This window comes from Formica exsecta, unplaced genomic scaffold, assembly GCF_003651465.1.
Source record: "Formica exsecta isolate Colony F162 unplaced genomic scaffold, ASM365146v1 scaffold4, whole genome shotgun sequence".
Lineage (NCBI taxonomy): Eukaryota > Metazoa > Arthropoda > Insecta > Hymenoptera > Formicidae > Formica > Formica exsecta.
The window spans coordinates 630,907-649,084 of NW_021851238.1; the positions used below are offsets into that span (position 1 = coordinate 630,907).

Below are 18,178 nucleotides of genomic sequence, written 5' to 3' on the forward strand. Positions count from 1 at the left end.
AAAAGATAGATATTTTTAAAAAATATATAAAATTTATATAACATATTTTTGTATAAAATGTTTTTATATAAATAAGACCATAATTAGAGCATAAAAGAAATTTAAAATACACACGCGATATTATACTTAACGCTCGCGTAACGCGACGACATTTAAATCTTATTTTATTAACCTTGTTTCCTTGTAATTAAAATGTATTCGTGGATCGCGAGGGGCAGTTCAATCATTACCAAATCGATTACACTATTATATCGCGAAACGAGGCCACCGTCGTTCAACGCGCTTGCGATCGAAGCGGAAACTGTTTTGAAACTGTCGTGTTTTATCAACGCGCGAGAGCGCGATATTGCACGCGAGCCGCTAAATGTTGCGAATATAATAGTTAATGGAGAGGTTAATGGTTAATAAACTAGGTTGTCGTTATTTCGCGCATCGTGCATATTTCCTCCGTTTAGCCCTTCAATTCTCCGATTATTTCGTGAAACGAGAAACGTTTTGCAACGAGCATATTAAACAATTTATTCTTTTTCTACCGTTACACACGTTTTTTTAAATTTTTTTTGTTAAACAAAGATTTCACAAATGTAGAAATTGTTTTCACAAGAAGAAAACATTTTTTTGTTCGCAAAAAAAATGGTTTTATCAAACATATATCGTATTTAAAAATAAAAAAATACCAGCTACATCCATGATAAAACTCGAAAATAAAAAATCATACACAATTTTTCATATTTAAAAATATTTATTCTCTTATGCTTTTCTAGGCCGCAATTTCATCGTAAATCAAAAAGAGAAAATGGCAGGTTTTAATCATTCTTGTTTAAGATTCATATAAATTATCAAAATTCACACACATAGACATAGTTGGCTATATTTCAATCTTTAAAGCCATACTCGTGATATATTTTAAAGAATACATATTTCGAGCGTGTGCGTAAATTTCCAACTAACGATAAAATATATTTTGCGTCGAACTAACCGTCGAGCGATAGATCTTTTAGGTGGAAGAAAGCGTTATTATCACGATTCACAGTCAAAATTTTGAAAAGGTTACACGCTCCGCATACTCGAGGTAAACCTTGTGTATAGGATCTGCCTTACCCGCCCAGATCAACAACAGGTAGAAAAGCGGAGGGTTGTGTAGCCTGTTTCATCTAATAGCTTGCCGAAAGATTACTACACTCCTACCTAAACGTCCACTGTCAACCACGCGATAACAATCGGTTCGTTCAACATATTTGTGACGCGATCGTGTCACGAAAACTCATTTCCCTCCGTCCGATCTCTTCAACATTTACGATCGTTTCCTGCGTCAATTACGTGGATTTGTTGAAATTTAATCTGGTCAATAATTTTTAGTCGATGCATAAACCATTTTTTTTTTTTGTTATTCAAGTTAAATTTATTGCATATATATTATTTATATGATTCTTTAAATATCGAAGATTAACAGCATAATATATCGATAGATAATAATATAATATACAATTAAATCTGTATAAATTAAAGGAATTTATTTAATTTAAAATATATAAAGTTAATCGTTCAATATACTTATTTAAGTAAAATTCTAACGTGAGTTCCCTACTATTATACACAGCGCGCAAAAATACCACGAAATACATCGCCAACCGGTACAAATAAAAAAAATGTGTAATGATAATCATAAAACAAAATTGTTAATAATGTTTGATCTCGATTCTAATTTCGAGGAAAGTGCAAAAAGGAAATTTACTACCCTATATAAAAAAAAAATTTACGGTAACCCCAAACGACCACTTCGTAAAACGGTTCTACACGGAGCGTTTTGACGTTTGACGGATTACGTAACGAAACGAGGAAGAAAATTTTCTCGCCGAACGACGCGCGAGGGAGAGAAAAAGAGAAAAAGAGAGAAAGAGGAAACGATACGATCCGTCGCGGCGAGTGTTTGCCCGCGTAAAATATTTGCGCGTAGAGTCGAGCTCAAACACGTCGGCCTGTCATTTTCCGTGTGGTACGACATTGCGCGTATTTGTGCGCCGCACGCTATGCCGAAGGCGCGTTCTTCGGCACGTTTCGGCGCGTGCGAAAGCGCGCGCGTAAGCCATACGCTCGTGCTCGCCTGTGCATATACGCGTATTATCTATGACTATGTACACGCATATATCGCGTGCCGTTGCGTGACCCTCGTTGCCCCAAAATTTCTTCGCATAAATGTATAAATGGCATTAATCGCTCTTCCTTGCCCGACTTTATAGTATTTTACAGAAAACTAACAGTAAGCTTCTAAGTTTTCTCCCTCGTCATTTTTAATTTTTAATTTATTTGACATTCTTATCGAAGAATGAAATATACAATGCACCCTCTCTTGTATTTTTAGACTCAAATAAATTCGGGAAAATTAGGAAAATGATTTAAAATATTTTAGAAGGATTATAATTCCAGAAAATTACACACGTGCTATGTGACAATTGAGAATATGACGCATTAATCGAGAAAAGTTTATATATCACACAGATTAGATCTCGATATACATAGAAGAAGATTAAGATATTTCGAAAGGAGAATAAATTTAAAAAAAGATGCAAAAAGTTCATTAAATGCATTCACTTGACCGTTTAAGTGAGAGAGAAGCTTCGTTGAATTTGTGTTTTACTTTTTAAATTTTACCACTTTAATTTCATAGAACGTAGTGCAACGAAATGCGCGAGAAAATGCGAGAAAATGCGAGAAAAGCGCTAGAACGGAATCTACTAGGAGTGTCGAACGAACGAGAGAAGCGAATTAATGCCTTTCACCGTGATACCGATCGTTAATACTTCGCCGTTACGCGAGTCGCCGTGAAGTTGTCTCGCGATTCCTCGCGATGCATCTACATTCACGTAATATAACGGATCGCGTATAAAATATACCATCTCGGAATTGCTGACTTACAATATCTAGAGATTACTACGAGATGTAAAAAGCCATAGATTAACGCTCTTTATCGCGATTAATATACATATATATATATATATATACACACATATACAGTGACCTTTAGTTTACACACTGTTGCGACTATCAGATTTTTATCACAAGGCCGTCTCATGATATCTTCGCTTTCAACACGTTCGCGCCTAAAGAACGTAAAATTTGACAAAATTGACGTATGAAAAATGTCCCACGAGATATCAGCAGCAATCCTTAACGGATTATCGTAGGAATGTAACTTGGACTCACCTAGAATTCACTCCATCGTCGACAGGCACTTCGCTCCGAAATTGCCGCTTTTGATAGCTCCCGATGTTCTCTGGCACTTGCACACACATATACACACTCGGTATTTCGCGCACGGTACCCCGACGGTGGAGATAAAGAAAGGGGCACGACGATCACGACAACGTCCGACGATGGATCCCCGGATAGGGGGAGGAACGACGACGACGACGACGACGAGTTGCACACGGGATATCGTTGATTCCCTCAGAAGGGCCGCGGCGAGCGATGCCGACGCGATCCCGTCGAACAGTTCGTCACGGTCGATAGAGGTGCACGGACGAAAGCAAGCGCCATTTTATCCCGTGCATTCGCGGCAACGCGAAAGGTGGACGGACGGCGGCGGTGCACCGCGCGCGCGACGCGACGAGGAAAGAGAGAGAGAGAGAGAGATAGAGAGAGAGAGAGAGTGTACGCGCTCCTCTCTCGCGTGCGCTTGTCTCTCCTTTTTCCCTCCCCTTTTCTCTCTCTCTTTTCAACGGTTCACCACTCCACTCGTACAGACGCGAGTCGCGAATCGTTGCACCGTATAATCGGCGAGAAGAATTTATCGTAGATGGAACGCGTCGCGAACGGATTTAAGCCGCGCACTGGATTATCACCACTTTCACATTGTAGACTTCTTCGGTGCGAAGTTGCCGGTGCGACTGACGACACCTTTGGAGCGACTCGCGTTTCAACTCCGAGCATGAATAGAGAATAAAAACAAACGACGATCTCTCGATGTATAGACACCCGTGTTACTGTTCCGATGTTTGTTTATCGATTCGAATTCCACGGTTATTTTTCTCTCGCGCGACACACAAGTCCGTTCGTTCTCTCCTTTACGTTTATCTCTCTCTTACACGCTCTTTTACGTTTTCTCCCTTCTGTTCAGTTTGTATTTCGCGAAACGAGGAACGACGCCGGCGCGACCGCACCGTCGTGTACAGCGAGAGGACACGAACTGAAGCGCCGAGCGACGGTGTCGAACGGTGGAGGTTGCCCGGCTGGTTTCCACCGCGTATACCGCTATTCGGCCGTCTTACACTAGCGCCGCCACCCGAGCTGCACCCTCATCGCGCCGGCCATCTTCTCTTCTCTCTCCGCGTTCTCGCGCTCTTCTCCCCTCTCCTGCCCCGCGTGTCGTCGTCGTCGATGCCAGCGAGATGCGTGTCATCGCGCGCGCGCGACGCGATGTTTTGTCTCGATAATGAAGCGATCCTCGCGTGCGAATCGCGGAGACCGACAAGCGTTATTTCGTTATACCACGACGAATATATTTCGCGAGATCACGGCCGAGGGAGAGAGGTCATTGATTTTTTGAGCCCGTCAAGTGTAACCCGCGCACATGCGCACTAATATCTCGGCGGCGTGACATCGGCCGGTCGGTCGTCCTCTCGTACTCCGGAATGTCCTAGGCCGCGCGAATATATCCCGCGCGCGTCGCCGACTTTCGCCCTTGGCACGGCACTCACCAACTGTCGTTCGAAATCTGCACGAGTTTCCACTGCCGTGAATATCGCCGCGTTGAATCACGTGATCGAGACGCAAGGCTGCCTCCCTTGATGATAGATTATTTTGAAAATGCCACTTCCCCATGTAGAATGATTTCATAGTTTTATAGAGATTTTATCTTATTGTAAAATTTTATTATGTTAAGAAATTATTATGCTTATAGTGAGTTATCAAAACGTTAATGTAATATCCATAATCGTTGCATTTCAATTTAGTATTTTTATTTGGAAAAATAGGTTAATTAGTAATGTCAAAAAGTATTTGTATTAAAAATTGATGAAAATGGAGATTAATTTTCTTTAGTTGTGACGACTGGATCAAAGATTAAATAATATTTATGACGTATCGTTTGAGAGTTCAATTTTCAATTTTTCAGTCCATAAAATCAAACTGTGATTGCGCTCTACATTTAAATCGAACGGCGAAAAATGCGCAAGCTTCACTTCACTCTTTCGAGTCGGAAAATTACAGGAAAGGATAAAACGCGGCAGTGTTATCGCTAGAATTATCAGATTATCGATGAACGATCTTGATAACATTATCGTGTGAATTTCGATTAGCTTCATTAGTAGTCAGTGTATGTACATACGCATATATACGTACATATCTTGAATATGTGATATTAACACGCGTATATGTATATCGAATATAAACGTGACATAACCATATACATATATATCAAATATAGAACGCGAATGTTGTATAATAATTTTTATGGCTAATTATTTTAACAAACGCGTTACAATATTCATCAGATTGACTTATTACTATTCACAATATTTTAGATCGCATGAGTGTTTGCGTATGACACTAGTAAAAATCGAGAAAATTTCGGACCAACTCTCGATAATCTAGACTAGATAACACTAAGTGAGAAACTATGTTGACAAACGTGAGGACGGAGAGCATGGGAAAAAAATTTCAGGAGCGTGAGCCTTGTTTTGTTTACAATACACGCAGCGCGCGAGTACAATTGTTAATCCGCTCAAAAATGTAACGACGTAAAGCGTTACGTTGAACACAATCGGCAAAATATTTTCTCGCTTAATATTACAAATTTTCTCTACATTAAAAATATCAGAAGTACATACCGATAAAATTGTTTGCATATCTATAACGTTGAATATTCCGCGGTGGTGCCACAAATGTGAGTGCAAAGATTCAGAGAAAGCATCGCGGAAATCGTAAAATTAATCGCAATTTTTGTATCATTTTCGAATAAATGTTGGCTACATGAAAAATATCGAGAAGTTCATCTATAACATTGAATATTCTGCGGCGACGCCAAATCGCGCGTATCAAAAGTGTAACGGAATAAAAATGCCTAAGACATATACGTTTCATTTCGTTTGGTTTCGAATGCAAAAAGTTCGAGGACGGCATCGTGGGAATTATAAGTTGTAAAATTAATTGCAGATCGCAATTTTCGTATCGTTCTCGAATAAATGGTGGTTACGTTAAAAATATCGGGAAGTGCATTTATATATATAACATTGAATATTCCGCAGCGACGCCAAATCGTGCACGTCGAAAGAGTGCGAATAAAAATGTCTTATACAATAGTTTCCGAAACGCATAAGACACATACATACATTTTATTTCGTTTGATTTTGAATGCAAAAAGTTCGAGGACGGCCTCTTGGAAATTGTAAGTCGTACAATTAATCGCAGGTTGTAATTTTCGCATCATTCTCGAATAAATATTGGTTATATTAAAAATATCGGGAAGTGCATCTATAAAGTTGGATATTTTGCGGCAACGCCAGATCGCGCACATCGAAAGTGTGACATAATAAAGACATAATAAAATATTATAGTCTCCGAAAAGCGTAAGACGTACGTTCTATTTCGTTTGATTTTGAATGCAAAAAGTTCGAGGCCGGCCTCACGGAAATTGTAAGTCGTAAAATAAATCGCAAATCGTAATTTTCGTATCGTTCTCGAATAAATGGCGGTTACGTTAAAAATATCGGGAAGTGCATCTATAACATTGAATATTCTGCGGCGACGCCAAATCGCGCGCGCATCGGAAGTGCAACGTACTAATAATATAGGGATGCATCCGGGTAACGTTTCGTTTCGTTTCGAATGCGAAAAGTTTAAAAGAAGTGCATAAAAGTGAATCTCTTGATACTTTGTGTCCTTGGCTGCATCGAATCGCATCGTTGTACAACCTTGGTTACGTCGATTCGTTACATCGCAAGGCATCGTATCCTAGGACATCACTAGGATATTACGAGTATGTATATAATCTGCGTTTCAAAATCGCCATAATTCCCGCAACTTTACAAAATAAAATTTTATACTAATTCTTTTAAATTTCTGAATGTTTTCAGGGTAAGTTTATTTCGGGGTAATAATGGTTTTTTCGGCGTCATCGAGGTAAGAGTAAACTAAAAATTATTCATTATATGTATATATTATCTTTACGATGATATATCATCAAATGTGAGAAATTTAAATTCGCGAGGTATCTCCGAATATAACTGCTTCATTTTTTTATCTGGTCTACAAATAATCATAGCGAGAGGTACTTTTTGATTTATCATATTTTTGAAAGTCACAATTATTCATATATAGACCACACACAGAAAGTAAATAACAAATAACATAAATTCTCATTAGTGCTCGGTGTCAACTAATGTTTCTATAATTGCTTTAAACCAATATATTCTTTATATATTTCATTTAATTATTGTTTATATTAATAAATAATGAAATATTGAAATAAAGAAAATAAATTTAACAATTTTGTATTGTATGTATAGAGTAAAAAAAGGTTCTTTGAATTTTTTTTACTATTATGATCTGAGAGAGAAAGACACACACACACGATATTATAATTAATTTATCATAACTAAAAGTTGGCATTCTAATCAGAGGAATTGCTCAGTAGGATACATGAGATTCGCAATCCTGTGGATATTTGTCAAAAATACTTATATTTACATAGTTTTGTATTTAAAAAATTAAAGTATAATAAAATTAATATTTTTATATTTAAACGCACAGAATCTTAAAATTGATATAGATAAATCTTTTGGATTTTAATCTAATTTTCTCTGGATTTTACAACTTATAAATATAAAGATTAAATATATTCTAATATGTATAATAATTTACTCACCCCAAAGGTTTTATTGAAGCGATCATTGTTTGATTTTGTAATGACTTCAAATTAAATTTATTGAATTATTGATATAAATGATTAAATATAAAGAATTAAATATTAATTTATTGAGACAATTAATCAAATGGCAGTAAGACAAAGGAAAAATTGTTCTTAATAATGATGTGCATTTAACATAGAATAAAATATCAAGAAATAAATATCATTATTTTACATATATTATACTATCGTCTAAAAATATTTCAATAAGTTTACATTTTTTGTAGATACAATTATTTTATTGAAAATAACTATATTTATTTATGAATGCGTTGTATACGTCATTTATTAGCACATTTATAAATAAATGTAGATATTTTTGATAAAATAATTGTATCTGTGTGGAAGAGAAAAAAATACTTTTATCAAAAAATTACGAAATGCTCCAAATTTTAAGCAATATACTTTAAGAAAAGATCTTGAATTTTCAACGTGTTTTACTCAATCTGTAAGAACATTTTGCAATACTTATGATTTCGCACATTCGTGATACCGTTTCGCAAGTAACCGAGTCTCTTTGTCAGCTCGAACTAGAAAAAACGTTGCATGAGACTCTTCGCTTTTAACTACATTGGGTATAGGAATGTTATGAAAGCCTCTCAAGATCTTTTCGCACCTCTATATCATTCATATCCTGAAAAGGCATTCAGCCGAGAAGTTCATATATCAAGATACCCAAGTCTCAATAATCCGTAGTTCTTTAAAGCCAATTGTAAAGAAACAATATTTAAAATCTGAGTCATTCTCTCTTATAAATGTTATTGAAATATTTGATAAAAGTGAATTACGTGAAATACGACACGATACCTCGATCGCGAAGTCGATATATATTAATATTCTTTAATTTCCGGTACTAAATATTCGGGAGATTTTGCGAAGGTCTTGGTCTTGTGAGTATCTATCATTTTACTAGAGCCAAGATTGGTCTATAACTAAAATTACATTGTTATCAATTAGTATATATGATTAAAATATATAGTTATAATATAAAGATATTGATCTGACTTGATTTGGCGCAAAATAGAAAAAATCCTGATCATTAAGGCTGTTCTCAATGCTCGCTCTCTCTCTCTTTCTAGCCGCAACTGAATTACAATTTCCGATAACAGAAAGATTAGCGATCTTCGTCGATCCGGCCCGATACCTATATTCGTCGGGGCGCGCCGGAAGCATTAAATTAGTTGCCATAATTGCGGCAGATACGGCAAGGAAAATTGTAATCGTCGCGAACGATACGAGTTATGGTTATTAGAGGCTCGTAAACGATGGATAGCGATAGTTCGAGCGATCGATATAAGTGTTGAGAAGAGACATATGACAGGTCACCGTATATAGGATCGCGAATGTCAGTGATCAACGATTGTTGCATATATTATATTTACATCATAGATAAATTTTCTTCTCTTCCTTTTTTCATAATTTTCAAGATAAATTCAAGATAAAAACGTTTTATATAATTATTTTTATCATCCCCCAATTATTAAACTTTAATAATGTATTGCACATTTTACGTTTTGTTTTGTGGGCTTGTCATCTGAAAGATGAACAATTAATTCTGCGTTGAGAATGTTTTGGAATGCTTTGAAAGCTTAATTAAAGATATTACTTCTTGAATTCTAATTCAATGAATATGCTTTAATAAATCAAGAAAAAAAGATTAGACGATTTAATTCTCATTTTCTTGATTTATCACAATTATATAATCGGAATATAAAAATCGGGGAGAAAAAATATAATAATAATAAATTAATATGCATACAGATATTTATTCAATCAGAATGAAAGTTTATTGGTGGCCTATCAGTGTCGATAAAAACGCGATTGTCGTCAGATGTTTCTCTGCGACTTAACTTCGAACTTTGGATCCATCGAGATTATACCAGTCTGGACTCCGTGTCGTGAGCTATTGGCTCTGCTTTCGTAGTTGAGGCGAGGAGGGTAATCGTTCGTGATCGATCGAGATCGTTCCTCTATCTTGTGTGTGGTTGCGGCCGCGACGGCGACGTGGTGTGGTAGCGTATTGGCGAGAGTAGACGGACGGCTATTTCCGCATGACATCACACCGCCCGCATTTAGGGGGCACCACAATTTTCTATTTTCTCGACGGCTCTCTCGACATTGGTGGCCCGCAAGGTCGGCCCCATCGAGACACGTTTCGATCAGTTTTTATTGCCCCCTTCTTCTTCTTCTTCTTCCTGCCCTTACAACTTGCTCTCAGCGATGCATCGCTCCTCGTTCGGAACGATGTTTCTCTTTTTTCTTTATCTTTTTCGAAAGTCTATAATTGTTTATTGCAGTTAGGAAATTCCTGATTTAGTGTTGTATGAGATTACGACTTCTTAGTATCACAATAATGTTGAAGATTAAGTCAGACTTGTTTAAGTTATGACCGTAATTTATTTTCATTATCTTATTTATGCCAGCTTGTCATCGTCTCATGTCTTTTTTAAGTAAGTCTTTTTTATCTAATTTAATTTATTTCCTATTATGTGTGCATGTGAAATTTATTTATTAAAAATTTACTTATATACGATTTACCGCCGTTAAAATTTTATCAAGTACTTATATAAAGTATATATTGTGCTGTCTAAAAGGGAGATCGTATTCCTAGAACACGTAATAAATTAAGATTTTTTTCCCTCCTCTCTGGAGTTTCTTCTTTTATCTTACGTATTAAATTAAATAAAAAAAAAATATTATTAATTTCGAAATTGTCCACCATGCTTTTGCAATCAAACAGTTATCGTAAATGAGTGAAGCAACGGAGAACGTATGTAAAACTCGACTGATGCGTGCACGCTCGTTCCATTAACACACCGGCGATATAATCTCGCGCATCATTCCCGGCTCTCCTTCCTAATCGAGAAATAATTGTACGAATTTGTCGGAGCGACCGCTGAGTTGCCGTCATCTCGTCGAAGAAATTCGTGCGCGCCCGTACCGTCATCGTGTTGTTCCTTTAAGTTTTTTCTACGCATCGGTCCGGAACAATGGAATCGACGTCGAGACAAAGGAGCTGCTCTACACTCTCTCGTCCGGTTTCCTCCGGTTTATGCACGATACCGTTCGACCGGCGCTAACTCGGTTAGCCATTTGTTAGCGATATTAGAAAAGATCGCGAAAAATGGCACATTTTAAAACCTTGCCGGCCGCTTGATTCGCCAACGAAGCGCTCGAGGCACACAATTAGAGCTTCAGAAAACTCGTGAATGGATATATAAATAAAAGTTACGTGCGCTGTGAACTCTTTCGCGTCGAAAACAGATGTAGGCAGATATAAATCGCATCTCCGTTTTACAGGATAATTTCATGAATTGACGATTCGTCTAAAAGTTAGCGATTGATCACGTAGAAGAAAGTACGCGCATATAATTACAGATTTATCTAGGTAAACGTTAAGGTTGAGTGTTCTAGAGTATCTTGTATGCTCCAGAATGTTAATTTATTCGCGCGCGCTATTTTTTTGTTATTAATTTTTATCGTTTACACCTGAAAATGCATTCAGATTCAATAGAACTGACTGCTCAACCCATCGTCCATATCCGGGTCACCAACCATCCGAAACGATCTATCGATCGGCATATTACTCTCTCTTGATAGAGGAGATCCAACGCGGACCGCGGAAGAGGATTTCTGCGCGAACGATTTCGTAACGACCGATTACGCCCCGTTCGGCATCCGTCGGTTTCCTTACGTGTTAATCCCATTCATCGTCCGTTACGAAATCAGAGGCAAGCCGGGCTGCGTTTAGATAGAGTAGAGTTGTGCTAAAAATAAGTAGGTATCGTCAGGAAATTGCTGAACTTTGCGAAATTCGCAGATGTAGATATAAATTTCGCGCAAAATATGAAATACATAATTACCAGCTAATATAATCATGAATATGTAATTGAAATTATATGATTAACTTTTATTTTTTAATTTTTAATTTTATTGTCAGAAAATTATTTTCCAAAGAGAGAGAGATTATATTTTCTATTTTTGGTATATATATTTTTATATTTTTTATTATTTATTATTATATACATTTCTTTTTATTATAATATCTTTAAAAAAGTATGCACACACGCACACGCACACAAAAATTTTTTTTTAAGATTTGAAACTTTTTCTTATAGAATGTCCGTATTATTATGTATGCGCTGTTTGTAAGGCAAACTCGTCGATTACACAAATCTCTCCGTGTTTCCATGGAATAATCGCAATCACCAAGGTTTTCTTTTCGCTCTTGTTCTCTGGTTATTCATGCGTTCCTAATAGCACGTAGCGTTGCGTAGCGGTTGAGATTTTCTTCATGGCAGATAGGCGATTTTTGCGTGTTTCGATCCAAGAGATCGAGCCGAGTCCGAGAGAGAACAACAAGGAGCCGATCGCGGAGCCTTGAGAACGGGAAAAGGGGGGAGGGCCACGAAGAGGAGCGATCGGTTGGTCGGTCGATCGATTGATTTTTTCACGGCGTCTGGTTGCACCGCTACTGCCCGTTGCAGGTGGAAGAGACTCTTTACTCTGACCCGAGGCTTCTCAGAAATTCTCTCCAGTCATCGAGACGAATTCCATCGGAATTCAGGGCGGACGATTAATGGCTTTATACGTTCCTTAAAATCTCCGCCGCGTCACAGATTAATTTGTTTTTTCTCTTCGCTTCAGCGGCTGGAAATCGGACCGTGTTATCGTGTTTCATCATTTGACGAAAAGTTTGCGCGCGTACCTCTTTCATCATAAATTCCGTTTGTACGACAAAATACAGTACAAAAGTGACTACGCTTTCGTAACTCCCGGGTTATAAAACCGAAGATGAAAACAACGCGTGAGACGAAAAGATGAAAAAGGGACATCGGCCGGTCGGGAAAGAACGCGTAGTAGAAAATAAAACGGAACGAATACACGTTACACGTGAAACGAGGGAGGTCATAAAATTCCGAAGCGCAGGTATAAACCAACAATCTACAAGTCAAGTCGCGAGAGCGATCCTAATCTCGCGCGTCGCACTGCTGGGAGGGGGGAAGAAGAGATTTCTACGAAAACCAAAAAGATACCGTCGAAAAGGGTGAATAGCGCGGCCGCTAAATTGCCGAGGTTCATTAGAAAATCACTGGTATGCGATGCGCCGTGCATTCGGGGGGGACTATTAAAGCCCAGAGGTATTTCGAGTACACCTTTAAAGCTCAGATTTTTCAACCTCTTCTTCATGTACTTGTTCCTTTCTTCCTCAGTTCTCATTCGCCCTGAAAACTTGTATTTCGAAATTACGCGATGCTATCGTCGCGATGATCAAGAATTCTCCTAAACTCACACCGGGAGACATTCATCCGTTCTCCTTGCTGGACGATTCGATTTGAAGGTTGCCCGTTTTCTACTGCCATTTTTGGATACCTATCATAAACGTTGCTGCTGCTGCTGCTGCTGCCTCCACAGGTACTTTATTGTTTGATTCATGTTTTACCCGACATTTTTATTTTCGCCGCCGTTTTACAGGAGATATATTCGTCGCAGATAAATGACAATAAAAAGAAGCGGAAAACGTTGATCCGTCATACGTGTCTTATGAGGATTCGGCTCGTTTGTTTGCCCATAAAACGCGGTGGAAGGTCGCGAGATAGAACCGAACGACGCATAAATTTTACATAGTGGTGCAGTATAACACACAACGCACGCATGCACGCATACGTACCCAGACGCAGACACACACGCACATTCACGCGAGAATTTCGCGAATCTTACGCAGTATAACACACACGCACGCATGCACGCATACGTACCCAGACGCAGACACACACGCACATTCACGCGAGAATTTCGCGAATCTTACGATAGTTCTATCACGTGGTTCGAGTTAACCTCGGTAATTGAATAAATGTGGAAGACGATTACGCGACGCTCGAGACGCGCTTTAACGAGCCGCCGTCTAAATCATCGCGCTCGATTTACTACAAATTTAATCTAGAGTTAATCGGTATTTAATTTAAATATACTCATTCCGCGTAACTAACATATTTACGTTTCCCATCAGTCACGCCGACGCTCGATCTATCTTCGCATTAATTCGCAATATTCGACACCTCTTCCGTCTGCGGTTTAATAAAATTCGGCGATGTACGAAAATTTTAATAGCGTGCGCCTCAAGAGACACGGCTACGATTTTGAAAACATTCCAACGTTTAACAGTTTATCACAGTTTATTGCATTTTTAACGCAAAACAAAGATCGTTGATCTTCTCGTCATACAATGTCCATGAAATGGAAACACGCGCATATACGGAAACAAAAACATAGTCAAAGTTTTGATTAAAGAAATGGATAAATGAACCAGCTGGGAAACACTACGTCATTGTATTAAAAAGTAATATCATTATCGCGGTTTTATTTTTTCTTGAATCTGGCTTTTTTTGCCGCTACCACGGCGTTGGGCAACTTTGGATTAGACTGATTTTTATGTTTCTTGCTTTCTACATGCTGAGCAAACGTGGTCTCCGAATTCAACGATAGATTGCACGGTGCACAGTAATATTGGCCTGCAAAACAAAAACCCATTGTTGCATTAATATTCCGGTAATCATGCAACTATATTTTCTTTCCTCGAATTTTTTCTATACATCGTATATATATATATATATTTCCTTACCCGATGGTGTCCGATAAATAGAATAGTCTATAGGTTCCGAAACGTTGGAGACGTTTTCATTTTCAACTGAAATGGAATAGAAAGCGTCAATAAGTTTTATCGCACAAGATGTATTTATCTCATTCACGGATATTACCGGCTTCAGGCACAGTAAGTCCATTGAGTTTTAACATCCTTAAATGTCGAGCTCCGCGTTTGTGCGTCTCCAGTTGATCCTGACGGTTGGCCGAAACTCCGCACAAGTCGCAACGCAACGGTATGAGGAACGATGATGCTGTGTAAATGGATGGAGCCGCGGCCGGATTTGGAGCCGCGGCGGTTACGTCGGGCGCTACTGGTGCCGCGGTCGGCGCGGGTTGCGCGTCCGCCTGGAAAGCCATTCCAATTCCGAAGCGACCCGTCGAATCCACCTGATTGTACTGATTTTGATTCTGCGACTTCTTTGATGGCCTGTGAAACGCAACATCTTATTATCGTTATTATGACAAATCGCACTAAATTCTCAATCTACATTATTAATGCGCACGCTATACTCTGTGTCTGTGAATATTATTAAATTAAATTTTTTATTAGATATATATTATACAATAGGATTATATTAACGCAATTATTATTATAGAAACATGATGTATATGCAGGTACATACCTTGCGCGAGGCCCACCGTTCGCCGCTCTAATATGCTTTTTGCCCGCGTAGTGTTGCGTGGCGTCTGTTTGCGATGTGAACCACGTTTTGCATATCTAGCAATGCAGATCGTATGCGAGGTACATATTAATTTATGTATGTAAAAATACATAATTGTAGGCAAAACACATTTTGGAGGCCTCTTACATCACAGTAGTTTTGCCAGTCGTTATTGGTCGTACTGCTCACTTGGCCATCTTCCGTTTTCTGTTTTTTAACGCTCTGATTGAGAAACATGGATACTTTTTTCTGATGTGGCTTGCCGTCATAGTGCAATTTCGCTTGCAACGTGGAGTTCATCTGCAAAGTACGATTCGCTTCGTCGATATACGATGCTAATAATTTTTCGACGTAAGAGATCTATACATCGCAGACTTATTCTTGGAATTTAAACTAGATTTAAACCGAGAGAGAGAGAAGATTCTTTAATTATCCGATTATGATTAACCGAGCCTTACGACTGCATTGCACAGATCACATTTGAGCGGTTTCATCAGCGCCGACAGTTCCCTCTGCGCACTCGCCACTTTCTCTGAGAAATCAATGCAAAAGAATTAATGTTCTCTTAAATATTTATACAGTACAAAATATATAAAATAACAATTCTGTTTTCATTTTTTTTCATTTTTTTAAGATTCATATATCATATACAGACAGATTTTAAAATCAAATATATTTTCAAAATGCCACTCTCTTAATTACCTGCATCCTGTGCGGGATCGATAAACTCATTCTTGCGTTTGTAAAAATTCTTGCTCTTGTTTTTTCCAATGGCTGGTGTCGCCGCGGGAGAGACTGCCGTCGCGGTTGCTGCACCCTTATAGGTCGGATCGTACCACTGAGCGTAAAGGTCCGAGGTATCGCTGTCGGTGGGTATCCACCATGGGGTCGGGGTTGACGGCTGTCCGGGAGTTTGCGGTTGCATCGTCGGATGCAGCATGTACGGACTCGGTGGCACGGGGAGGACGTTCGGAAACGTACCGAGGGTCGGAGGAACCCCGTCGCTGGCGGTCGCTACCGGTGACGTTGCGACGGTCATCACGTTCTCGCTCGTCGTTCGTTGCTGTTGCGTCGTTGTCGATTGTCCATTGTTGTTGTCCGAGGGTTTATTCGAACAAGAAGAAGGCGGCGGTGGTGGCGGGGGAGGCGGTGGCGGCGGCGGTGGCGGTGGTGGCGGTGGCAGAAAGCATTCGAATCCTATTGCGAGAAAATTGAGGTAAACGAAAGCTTTCTCGAGAGTCATCTGTGCTAGAGTCTCGAGGCAAGAAAAATGGGCTCCTCATCCCGGAACAGTACCATATTTTTCTCGCTTAAAAAAAGAAAAAAGCCAGCTGTTTTGAAAATCGTATCCCGCTGTTTTATTGCGGCAATCTTTCAAAGTTTTGTTACAGAAAAAGTTTTCAAGTTTGCGACATGGTAAAATAATTATGTAGCGGTATATGGTCCACAGTTTTGTATTATTTCCTCTTATTTAAATTTATTTCGCGCCATTATTTAGTCTCTAACGGTAAAATAAAAAGCAAAAAAGCGAATAAAGAGAGTTTTTTAACTTTGATTAAGCGCATCGGACAGTGAGTTTATTAGTGCATCCGGATTACAACAAAGCATTTACAGCGAACCGATAATGATCTGCCAAAATTTCGCGAGATTTACAATCGCGTTAAGTACAGCGGGCGAGCAAATCGCTTCCGGTTTTACGGAAAAATATAAAAAAGCGATTGAGGAAGACGCTATGGCTTCGCGCGGCGATTAAGATAAGATGCTTATCGCGCGCTTATAATTTACGAAGGAATTGTATTTAATTGCCCGCAATATACTCACTCAGCGCTAATTCGCGCGATTGGCTGAGTACAAAAATAACGCGATATTACGTTTTTTAAAGAGTTTTCACACCCGATAATACATCTCGAGCGTCCAGACAGTGGTATATATTTAGCTTATCACGTGTCTACGCCACAGTCATGGCTTAATTTATTTCAACGCCCGTTAACTGCTTTATGATTTGAATATTACTGGCAAACACAAATATACGAAACAGTTATATATTTTACAGCGTAGCCTCTCATTTTTTAATTTTGGAATATGCTAATCTAAGCAAATTAATTTTTATTATCATTTATATTTAGAATTATGATATATTTTACAATTATAAGGCATATATATTTTTGTGCTAAATGTTGTTGAAACATTATTACATTGTAATTAAAAAAAAAAAAATATATATCGTAAATATTATTGAAATATTATGACACATACATATATATATTAGCTTGAAGATATATTAATTTATTTTGGATATATTGAAATTTGGATATTTCTATTTTTTAACATGCCCTCGATTAATTGATATAAACTCCTTTTATGAAATCAACGGAATCGATATAAAGCGGTAGAAAATATCGTGACTATGTTTAATAAAACTTTGACCGAAACCGGAAATCACACTACAGGTCAGATCTATATATACATATAACGTTATGCGTTCGCATATCGCGTGATCTATACACGCACTCCTCGGAATACGATACTCGCGCAATTTACTCGTCAATGCATACACGCTAATCATCTTGTCCGGCGTGTCATGATGGCAGTTTCATAGCGCGAGTACACTCCAAGTAATCCCGGATTAAATCCGCATCATTTGCTCAATCTCTCGACTTGCATATCTGGTGGACCGACAAAATATACCACGATTCTAACGTGCCTTGTCACGGCTGCTGGGAGTATTACTTTTTTATTTTTTTATTTTTTTTTATTTTATTTTTTATGACACTAAATTCTGTACTCTGTTGTCGCACACAGGCGCACGCTATTGCGAAGCGACGGAACAAATCGAGGGAGAGAAGGGATCGTTCCGGAGCCGACGGACGAGGACGACTCACCCGGCACTTCTGGATTCTCTATGATCTTGACGCTGGACATTTCCTCCGCGTTAGGAGGAGATTTTATCCGAGCGACAATTATC

The 18,178-nt window shown here is 38.5% G+C and overlaps 2 protein-coding genes across 16 annotated transcripts in view; both read right to left on the reverse strand.

Moving 5' to 3' along the window:
• Nucleotides 1-4,742, reverse strand: part of LOC115239876 (ephrin type-B receptor 1-B) — a 106,578-nt gene extending 101,836 nt beyond the window's left edge. For 12 of the 15 annotated variants that reach the window (XM_029814685.1, XM_029814680.1, XM_029814677.1 and 9 more), the window contains exon 1: nt 3,205-4,741. The gene's annotated coding sequence lies outside the window, so the exon portion shown is untranslated. Of the gene's footprint in view, nt 1-3,204 lie in introns of all 15 variants that reach the window. The other 3 variants (XM_029814686.1, XM_029814675.1, XM_029814674.1) reach the window with 1 other exon arrangement.
• An 8,894-nt stretch (nt 4,743-13,636) lies between these two features.
• On the reverse strand, nt 13,637-18,153 carry LOC115239897 (zinc finger matrin-type protein 3-like). The gene is made up of 8 exons (XM_029814730.1): nt 18,096-18,153; nt 15,916-16,410; nt 15,672-15,745; nt 15,361-15,513; nt 15,175-15,269; nt 14,665-14,978; nt 14,529-14,594; nt 13,637-14,418 (listed from the first exon to the last, which is right to left on the reverse strand). Exons 1-8 carry the CDS (start codon nt 18,133-18,135, stop codon nt 14,267-14,269), a joined length of 1,389 nt encoding a protein of 462 aa, XP_029670590.1. The 5' UTR covers nt 18,136-18,153; the 3' UTR covers nt 13,637-14,266.
• Nucleotides 18,154-18,178: the final 25 nt, after the last annotated feature.

Coding starts and splice junctions, on each gene's coding strand:
- LOC115239897 (XM_029814730.1), bottom strand. CDS start 18,135: ATGTCCAGCGTCAAGATCATAGAGAATCCAGAAGTGCCGG. Junction 16,411..18,095: donor AGAGAATCCAGAAGTGCCGG/GTGAGTCGTCCT, acceptor TTCTCGCAATAG/GATTCGAATGCTTTCTGCCA. Junction 14,419..14,528: donor TATTTATCGGACACCATCGG/GTAAGGAAATAT, acceptor TTTGTTTTGCAG/GCCAATATTACTGTGCACCG.